The sequence below is a fragment of the Microtus pennsylvanicus genome, chromosome 15, assembly GCF_037038515.1.
Source record: "Microtus pennsylvanicus isolate mMicPen1 chromosome 15, mMicPen1.hap1, whole genome shotgun sequence".
Classification (NCBI taxonomy): Eukaryota; Metazoa; Chordata; class Mammalia; order Rodentia; family Cricetidae; genus Microtus; species Microtus pennsylvanicus.
Window position 1 is genome coordinate 10014452 of NC_134593.1, and position 10002 is coordinate 10024453.

Below are 10002 nucleotides of genomic sequence, written 5' to 3' on the forward strand. Positions count from 1 at the left end.
TTCTCAGTCTCAGGAGGTCCCATTTATTCAATGAGGCCCTTAATGTCTGTGCTGCTGGGGTTATACGTAGGAAGTGGTCTCCTGTGCCCATGTGTTGTAGAGTACTTCCCACTTTCTCTTCTATCAGGTTCAGTGTGTTCAGACTGATATTGAGGTCTTTAATCCATTTGGACTTGAGTTTTGTGCATGGTGATAGATATGGATCTATTTTCATTTTTCTACAGATTGACATCCAGTTTTGCCAGCACAATTTGTTGAAGATGCTCTTTTTTTTTTTTGAACTCTGAAGTTTTATTCAGTGGATCTCTGGGTCTAGAAGAAGGTGTTAGGCCTCTTGGTAGTGAAGCGAGGCTTGTGCTGGCGCCGCAGAACACGGTGGGGCAGCGGGAACTTGATCTTGGAGTCATGGAACTGCTTGACAGCTGGCCTGCGACATTTGCCGGCGGCAATCTCTTCCACCTTCATGATCTGGATGGAGTGTGCACGGGCACGATGCCGGGCACCCATGTCTCGGTAGCACTGTGTGACAGCCCCAGCAGTGGTCAGGTCGCGATACTCGCGGTACATGTTGTGTGTCCCACTGCGGGAGTCATAGCGCAGCCAGATGCCGAAGTTCTTCACGCGCAGGGGGGACTTCTCGAATACCTGCCCACAGTACACAATCTCCCCGGATGACTTCTTCATCTTCTTCAGCTGTGACACGAAGTACCAGAAGCGGGACTTAGCCACCACATGGTTGGGGGCGAAGATGCGCATTCGGTACAGCGGTGGTGTGTGGCACTTCGGGGTGGGCAAGCAGCGCCCCACCACCTTGTACTCCCGGAGTGTGCCCGAGGCCTTCATGGCGGTCCGTCCTCGTCCGCCGCCAGTCACAAAAGGACAAGATGCTCTCTTTTTTCCATTGTATACTTTTAGCTCCTTTATCGAAAATCAGGTGTTCATAGGTTTGTGGGTTGAAGTCAGGGTCTTCTATTCGATTCCATTGGTCGACTTCTCTGTTTTTATGCCAATACCAAGCTGTTTTCAATATTGTAGGTCTGTAATAGAGTTTGAAGTCAGGCCTCCAGACAATCCTTTATTGTATAAGATTGTTTTGGCTATCCTGGGTTTTTTGTTTTTCCATATAAAGTTGATTATTGTCTTCTCCAGATCTGTGAAGAGTTTTGATGGGGATTGCATTGAATCTATAGATTGCTTTTGGTAGAATTGCCATTTTTACTATGTTGATCCTCCCAATCCAAGAGCAAGAGAGATCCTTCCATTTTCTGGTGTCCTCTTCAATTTCTTTCTTCAAAGACTTAAAGTTCTTGTCAAATAGATCTTTCACTTCCTTGGTCAGAGTTACCCCAAGATATTTTATGCTATTTGTGGCTATCGTGAAAGGTGAGGTTTCTCTGATTTCCCTCTCTGCTTCCTTACCCTTAATGTATAGGAAGTCAACTGATTTTTTTTTTGAGTTGATCTTGTATCCTGCCACATTACTAAAGGTGTTTATCAGCTGTAGGAGTTCTTTGGGTCGCTTATGTATACTATCATATCATCTGCAAATAACCAAAGCTTAACTTCTTCCTTTCCAATTCAATCCCCTTGATCCCCTTATGTTGTCTTATTGCTATTGCTAGAACTTCAAGCACTATATTGAAGAGGTATGGAGAGAGTGGACATCCTTGTCGTGTTCCTGATTTTAGTGGGATGGCTTTGAGTTTTTCTCCATTTAATTTAATGTTAGCTGTCGGCTTGCTGTAAATAGCTTTTATTATATTTAGGTATGACCCTTGTATCCCTAATCTCTCCAAGACCTTTATCATAAAGGGATGTTGAATTTTGTCGAATGCTTTTTCAGCATCTAATGAAATGATCATATGTTTTTTTCTTTCAGTTTATTTATATGGTGGATTACATTGATAGATTTGCGTATATTGAACCAGCCCTGCATCTCTGGGATGAAGTCTACTCGATCATAATGGATAATTTTTCTAATGTGTTCTTGGATTTGGTTTGCCAGTATTTTATTGAATATTTTTGCGTCGATGTTCATGAGTGAGATAGGCCTGTAATTCTCTTTCTTGGTTGGGTCTTTACGTGGTTTTGGTATCAGGGTAACTGTAGCTTCATAAAAGGAATTTGGCAGTGACTCTTCTGTTTCTATATTGTGAAATACATTTAGGAGTATAGGTATTAGCTCTTCTTGGAAGTTCTGGTAGAATTCTGCATTGAAACCATCTGGTACTGGGCTGTTTTTGGAAGGGAGATTTTTGATAACAGTTTCTAATTCTTCGCGACTAACAGGTCTATTTAGATCGTTCACCTGGTCTTGGTTTAGCTTTGGTATATGGTACTTATCTAAAAAAAATGTCCATTTCTTTTGCATTTTCCAGTTTTGTGGCATACAGGCTTTTGTAGTAAGATTTAATGATTCTCTGAATTTCCTCTGTTTCTGTGGTTATGTCCCCCTTTTCATTTCTGATCTTATTTATTTGCGTGTTCTCTCTCTGTCATTTAGTTAGTTTGGATAGGGGTTTGTCGATCTTGTTGATTTTCTCCAAGAACCAACTTTTTTCATTGATTTGTTTCATTGATTCTCTGGACTGTTTTCTCTGTTTCTATTTTGTTGATTTCTGCCCTCAGTTTGATTATTTCCAGTCTTCTACTCCTCTTGGGCGTGTCTGCTTCTTTTTTTTCTAAAGCTTTCAGGTGTGCTCTTAAGTCCCCAATGTATGCTTTCTCCGTTTTCTTTAAGTGGGCACTTAGTGCTATGAACTTTCCTCTTAGCACTGCTTTCATCGTGTCCCATAGGTTTGAGTTTGTTGTCTCTTTATTTTGATTAAATTCAAGGAAGACTTTAATTTTTTTCTTAATTTCTTCCTTGACCCAGGTGTGGTTCAGTAGTTGACTGTTCGGTTTCCATGAGTTTGTCAGCTTTCTGGGGGTAGCATTGTTGTTGCCTTCTAACTTTAGTCCGTGGTGATCTGATAAGACACAGGTGGACACTGATTTTTTTTTTTAGATCTGTGGAGGTTTCCTTTGTTTCCGAGTATGTGGTCAATTTTCGAGAAGGTTCCATGAGCTGCAGAGAAGAAGGTATATTCTTTCCTATTTGGGTGGAATGTTCTATAGATGTCTGTTATGTCCATTTGCTTCATTACCTCCAACAATTCTCTTACTTCCCTATTAGGTTTCTGTCTGATTGACCTGTCCATTGGTGAGAGAGGTGTGTTGAAGTCTCCTACTACTAGTGTGTGTGTGGTTTGATGTCTGCCTTGAGTTTTAGTAATATTTCTTTTATATAAGTGGGTGCTTTTGTATTAGGGGTGTAGATATTCTGGATTGAGACTTCATCCTGATGAAATGTTCCTGTTATGAGTATAAAGTGTCCATCTCGATCTCTTCTGATTGATTTTAGTTTGAAGCCAGTTTTGTTAGAAATTAGTATGGCCACACCTGCTTTTTTCTTAGGACCATTTGCTTGAAAAACCTTTTCCCAACCCTTTACTCTGAGTAGACGCCTGTCTTTGTGGTTGAGATGTGTTTCTTGCAAACAGCAGAATGTTGGATCCTGTTTTCGTATCCAATCTCTTAGCCTGTGCCTTTTTATAGGTGAATTGAGACCATTAATATTAAGTGATATTAATGACCAGTGGTTGTTTACTCTGGTTATTCTTATTGTTTTTGATAGTAGAGTTTGTGTGTCTCCCTTCTTTGAGTTGTGCTGGTGAAGGGTCACTAGTTGCCTGAGTTATTGTAGGCAGTGTTGGCTATGTTGGATTTCTTGGGTTGTGATTTTCCTTCTATTACTTTCTGTAGTGCTGTATTTGTGGCTACATATTGTTTAAATTTGTTTTTATCCTGGAATGTCTTGTTTTCTCCATTGATAGTGAACGATAGCTTGGCTGGGTATAGTAGTTTGGGTTTGCATCCATGGTCTCTTAGTTTCTGCAGTACCTCTATCCAGGACCTTCTGGCTTTCATGGTTTCCATAGAGAAGTCAGGTGTAAGTCTGATCGGTTTACCTTTATAAGTTACTTGCCCTTTTTCCTTTGCAGCTCTTAATATTCTTTCTTTAATCTGTATATTTTGTGTTTTGATTATTATATGGCAAGGGGATGTTTTTCTTTGATCCAGTCTGTTTGGTGTTCTGTATGCTTCTTGAATATTCAAAGGAATATCTTTCTTTATGTTGGGAAAGTTTTCTTCCATAATTTTGTTAAAAATATTTTCTGGGCCTTTGAGCTGTGACTCTTCTCCTTCTTCTATTCCTATTATTCTTAGGTTTGGTCTTTTTATTGTGTCCCATATTTCCTGAATGTTTTGTGATGAGAATTTGTTGACTTTGCTGTTTTCTTTGATCAGTGTGTTTATTTTCTCTATGGTGTCTTCAGCATCTGAGATTCTTTCTTCTATCTCTTATATTCTATTGATTATGCTTGTTTCTGTAGTCTCTGCTCGTTGACCTAGATTTTCCAGATCCAGCTGTTCCTCAGTTTGTGTTTTCTTCCTTGCTTCCATTTCAGTTTTCAATTCTTGAACTGTTTCCATTACCTGTTTGATCGTTTTTTTTCTTGGTTTCCCAGGGTATCATTTGCGCACTTACTCATTTCTTCAAACTTTTTGTTATACTTCTCATCCATTTCTATAAGGGCATTTTTTTACATGTTGTTTAAGGGACTCTATTGCTTTCATAAAGTCAATTTTTTTTACTTCTTTTGTGTTAGGGTGTTCAAGTCCTTCTGTTGTAAGATCATTGGGTTCTGGTGTTTTCATGTTGTTTTTCAGATTGTTGGGTGAATTCTTGCCTTGGCGCCTGCCCATCTCCTTCTATCGATGCTATCTAATGGGTCTTTTAAAACAGGAATGGGTTTTCCTGCTGGCCAGGGGCCCCGCTTACAAAATACCTTCTCTTCGTTTCTTGGGTCCCCTTGCTGGCCGAGATCTCTTTCACCACTTAGAAAAGTCTTCAGGACCAGGACCAGGCTCTCCGTTCGCCAGGGACCTCGCCAACAAAAGGCCTACCCCTCTGCAGGCCAGCCACTAAAACAGAGGAACTCCCGCTGCCCTCTGCCCTGAGCTCCCTATCCAGCGCCCAAACGGGCTAAAGTGGGTTATCCCGTGGCCCCAAGGAAGGGAGGGGGAGTGAAGGAGGTCCCTGGGCGCCAGCTGCGATGGGCCAGGGAGAGAGAGGTAGCAGCAGAGGAGGAGCAGCCCCAGCAGAGGGTACCAGCTCTCGCAGGTTAACGGGGTGGGGGGGGGTGTCAAGGGGTTCGGGGAATGGCCCCGTTTCCTGTGTCCTTCCTGTGTCCCGCTGCAGGCCAAGAACACTCTCCCGACTCAGGGTGGTCTTCAGGGACAGGACCAGGCTCCCCGTTCGCCCATGGACCTCGCCAATAAAAGGTCTACCACTCTGCAGGCCAGGCCCCCAAAAACGTGCTTGATTTAGTTGTAGTGGGGCGATCTGCTCTCAGTGTGGGCTTCACTGTTTCATGCTTGGACTATCCCCCCGTCCTCTGCAGGCTTTCACCGCGTGCGTCTTTTCCAGTCATTTTCAAAGGCTCCATCTTTAAAGACCACAGATGGATAAGTTTCTGCCTGTTTAAAGGCTTCTTTGGAGGGCTTAGATTTGAACACGTGAAACACTGGGAGCTACTCAAACCATATCCATAAGCCAGGGCAGTGAGCATGTGCTCCCGAGTTTACAGTCAGTCACTCCCTCTGCCAAGCCAGAAGCACAGTGTCTTTAAATTAATTACCCTTAAATGAGCAACTCATAAATTAGACCTCATTACCCGGTCAACAATGGAATGTTTAGGCCTTAATCTTCTCATCTGGGTCACTGTAATACTGCCTTGATCTTGGTTTTCCTGCCTCAAACTCTCCCACTTCAAATACTAAACTCTTCTGCCAATTTGTAGAGTCATTTGTAAGTTGTGGCCTATGGCCAACTTGAAATTAGTAAAATCCAATGTCCTGTGTAGATAAAAGTAATGATGAATTCTAATTCTAAATCTTATTCTTTCCCTAATGCCCACACCTTGAGCCATAAGGTGCAAATATGCACTTGGGAGACTGAGGCAGGAGGATCTCTGTGAATTCGAGGCCAGCCTGGTCTACAGAGCGAGTTCTAGGACCGTCATGGATACAAAAAGAAATCCTGTTTCAAAAAGAAAAAATACACTTAATCATTAGATATTCATCAGCTGATATTTGTCAAATGGTGAACTCTGTGCAAAGCAATAAAAACACAGATAACCCAGGCAGGTCCTGTCCTGAGCAGTTCTAGTGTGTTAGGACACCAAGACATAGAGAAGCAAACAAAATAGAAAATGTTCAGTGCAAAGATGACTGTAAGCAGCACATCTTATGTGAGGAGAAGGAAGAGGAACCTTCTTTGGACACGAGGCAGAGTGTTCCAGAGATGACAGGAGCCACACGTGAGAGACAGTAGGTGCTACACAGGAAAAAGGAACAGTATGCATGGGACATGGAAATCGTTCAGGTTAGCTGGAGTGCAGCGTGTGAAGGGGAAAACACAGGGACGAGCCTGCGGGGATCAACGGAGGTGAGAACCACAAAGAGGACAAGCATGGGTTGGAATTCTTCCCTGATGGTAAGAGAAGCCAATGAAAGATTTTAACCAAAAGTAGCTTTAAATCTAAGCGTAGTGGTGCACGCCTTTAATCCCAGCACTCGGGAGGCAGAGGTAGGTGGATCTCTGTAAGTTTAAAGCAGCTCAGTCTACAAAATGGGGCTTTTAGGGCATCTAGGGCAGTTAGAGAAACATTGTCTTGAAAAACAAAGAAACAAACAAAAAAAAACAACAGGGAGGCTTTAAAAAATAAAAATGGGCTGTAAAGATGGCTCAGTAGTTTAGAAAGTATACTATTTCTGTACAAGCCCTCAGCACCTATGCTCAGTGGCTCAAAACTGCCTGTAATCCAGTTCCAGCGGATATGACAACTCTGGCCCCTAAGAACACCAGAATTCACACACACACACACACACACACACACACACACACACACACACACACTGGTATACATAAAAATAACAAAAAAATAATAAAGGCATTCCTTGGTTGAGTGTAGGAAACAAGTGTTGGGATGAAGTCATTTAGTTGTTGGGGTGCTAGCATGCAGGGGGGATAGGCGTATGCAGAAGAGGAAGAGGGGGCGTGAAACGCTGGGATACTTCTGGCTTGGGAATGAGGTTGCGGATGCTGTCCTTCACTGAGTGACCCTGGAAGGGAAGGAGCTAAGCTTTGGACATGTTGAGGTTGAGGAGCCAGCAAGACAGAGATCGGAGGTCTAAGTCTAGGGCCCAGGAGAAAGTTCTGCTCCTGAGACACACAGAGCCCCTGAGCACAGTGGCAAGTGGAAGCAGCTGCGGTAGGGAAGGGGTTCCTGAGGTCTGACTCTGGAGGGAGCTCACAACGAAAGAACAGTGTGCCTGGGGGAGGCATGGCAGACAGCGGGGTAACAGAATGTAGAGAAAGGAGGCCAACACCAGAATTAGTAAAACGGTGGGAAATCAAGACCTGCGAATGTATCAGAGGCAAGGGGAGCAACGGGGGAGCAGGAGTGGAATTTGGGGGCTTTAGATAGTTGGGAAGCCAGCATGTCACAGGCTGAGGAAGGGAAGATGGGAGACAGCTTTTTACAGGAAGCTGCTACACTCTGGTTATGTTGGTAGTGTTTGGGAGAGATGCGTAGAACTACTCATTGAGCGTTGAGAAGTAAAAGTTTGGGTGTCAGTAAAAAGATCAAGAGTAGAGAAACATACAGAAGGAGAGTCAACCTGGGAGTAAGGGCTAGACTCAGTTAGCAGGGAGCATGCGTAGTGTACTCTCTGGGGTCACACATCATAGCAATGGTGTTTAAACAGGGAACACTGACTGGTGGGGTGCGAGGGGAACATTTAAGCTGAGCTATAAAAGACCAAGCACCCCCAAGGCCAGGTACTGGAAGAGGATGGCTATACCTACCCATTTCCATTCAATGGGCAGCCTGAGCAGAGAGCTAGTTAACAAAGCATCCCATGGTGATGGTACTAGGATCACACAAGTCTCTGAAGCTGGCATAAGCTGGCTGGTGACAATTCCAGAGCTAGTGAATCAGAGTTTTAAGAAGGATGGATATGAAGATATGCATTGTTCCATCTTCCTCAGAAGCAGTTCTCCACAACACTGAAAGTCAGTGGGTGGTAATGAGGTGAACCAAGGAAGTGGGTTTCTGGGAAGAGGAAGCAGGTGTACATGACCCTTCAGAGGGGTCATAGAGCACGGAGCAAGGAAAAGATTACTGGACAGGCTAACGAGCTCTCTGCACGCATACAACCCCCACCAGGTGGATAAGAAGAGACAGACCAGACAGTGAATGGAACCCAACAAAAGTAACTGTAATTCTAGCCTTGGGAGGCAGCAATGGCTGCCTAGGGAACTTGGGGCTCAATGTGCCCAGGCTTTGGATAAATCACAGCGTTGAAAGCACGGAAGTCAAATACCTTCTCCAGGTGTTCGATAGTAAGGAAAACAGAAGACGGACAGAGGTTAAGAAGGAGTCAGAGGACTGGATGAGAAAGGAGTTGGGAGGTGTTTTTAAATGGTAACATTTAAAGCTAATAATTAAGATTGAAAGAAATAAGGCAAGTTGAAGATGCCAGAGAAGAGGCACATGCATATGTGTTTGCTTTTCAAGGGCCAAAGGCCAGCAACTGCTCCTATCGGCCCCACAGCACAGCAGTCTGCTGTAGGCTACAATGTGGTGAGCCTTGAGATCACTGTGGTAAGTAAAACAGAAGCCAGCCACACGCCATCACTAGTGGTGCCTTATCATCTGACCCTGCATGTGAGCCCATTCATGAATGACCCAAACAGGCAAATGTATAGGGGCAGAAAGCAGGTTAGTGCTTGCCAAGGGCTAGGAGAAGGTGGGGGGATTGGGGCTAACCTGACAGCTACAGGGGTTCCTTTATGAAGTAATGGAAAACGTTCTGAAATTGATGGTGAACGGGCGTGCAGCATCATGAGCATGCAAAAGCGACTTTAAATTGTATTGGGGGGGGGTGCTCAAATCTTTACAATCCTTTAAATGAACAAAACAAACTTTGTGTACAATCATTGCAAACACTTGTTCTTAGAGCCCTGGGCCCTGTGACTAGCACCCGTGAAGCTGCTTACTAAGACTGAGGGGGGGTTTCAACAGGATCAAACGTTATCTCTTTCTAATAACACACTCAAACCAAACACTTTCACACAGATGTTTCACACAGTGTCATTGTTCATTGGCGAATTCTGACAGAAGCCTTGAGGAGCCCGTGAATATACTTAATGCCATCAATTTTATATCTAAAATGCTTAAACTTTATGTAACGTATATTTTACTACCACGAAGTTATGAAAAATGGAGTAATAATACAAGGTTCCCACCCACAGTGCTCTTTATGAGTTCTGTCTTGATAACAAAAGAGAAGTTGGAAACATTGCACACAGAGCACGCGTGGAATACACCTCCTCTGGCCAACCCTCTCCCTGAACAGCACAGCAGGACACCCATGATGGGGTGGCCGGGAGCTCTGTCTCCAGCAGATTCTATGTACTGCCTCAGGTCAGGTTGCAGGTCCCTAAGCTAACACTTGAAGTGAGGCTTCTACTGGCTGTTCATCACTTTTGCTACATTGTGAACCAAAATTTCCTAAGCAGCATCATTAGAAGTTGTAAATGGATATTGTGGTGCACACCTTTAATCCCAGGACTCCACAGGCAGAGGCAGGTGGATCTTGGGAGTTTGAGGCCATTCTAGTCTAAAAAGTGAGTTTCAGACCAGTCAGGACTACATAGAGAGACCCTGTCTCAAAAAGAAGAAAAGAAAGAGAGAAAAAGAGAAAAAAAGACGAAGAAAGACACGAAAGCAGTAGTCGTAGTGTGGCTCCCTATACTCTTCCCTGACTACCTCACCAAGTTCTTCACACTGAGGGCAGAAAAAACAAATGATTAGTTTAGCTGCAGCAAGG

General features: G+C 43.7%; 1 protein-coding gene across 1 annotated transcript; it reads right to left on the reverse strand.

Moving 5' to 3' along the window:
- Positions 1–266: 266 nt before the first annotated feature.
- On the reverse strand, positions 267–874 carry LOC142835957 (large ribosomal subunit protein eL20). The gene has a single exon (XM_075949806.1). It carries the CDS (start codon positions 841–843, stop codon positions 313–315), a length of 531 nt encoding a protein of 176 aa, XP_075805921.1. The 5' UTR covers positions 844–874; the 3' UTR covers positions 267–312.
- Between the last annotated feature and the right edge of the window lie 9128 nt (positions 875–10002).

Bases quoted from the DNA above. Each gene is read 5' to 3' on its own strand.
- LOC142835957 (XM_075949806.1), bottom strand. From the start codon at position 843: ATGAAGGCCTCGGGCACACTCCGGGAGTACAAGGTGGTGGGGCGCTGC.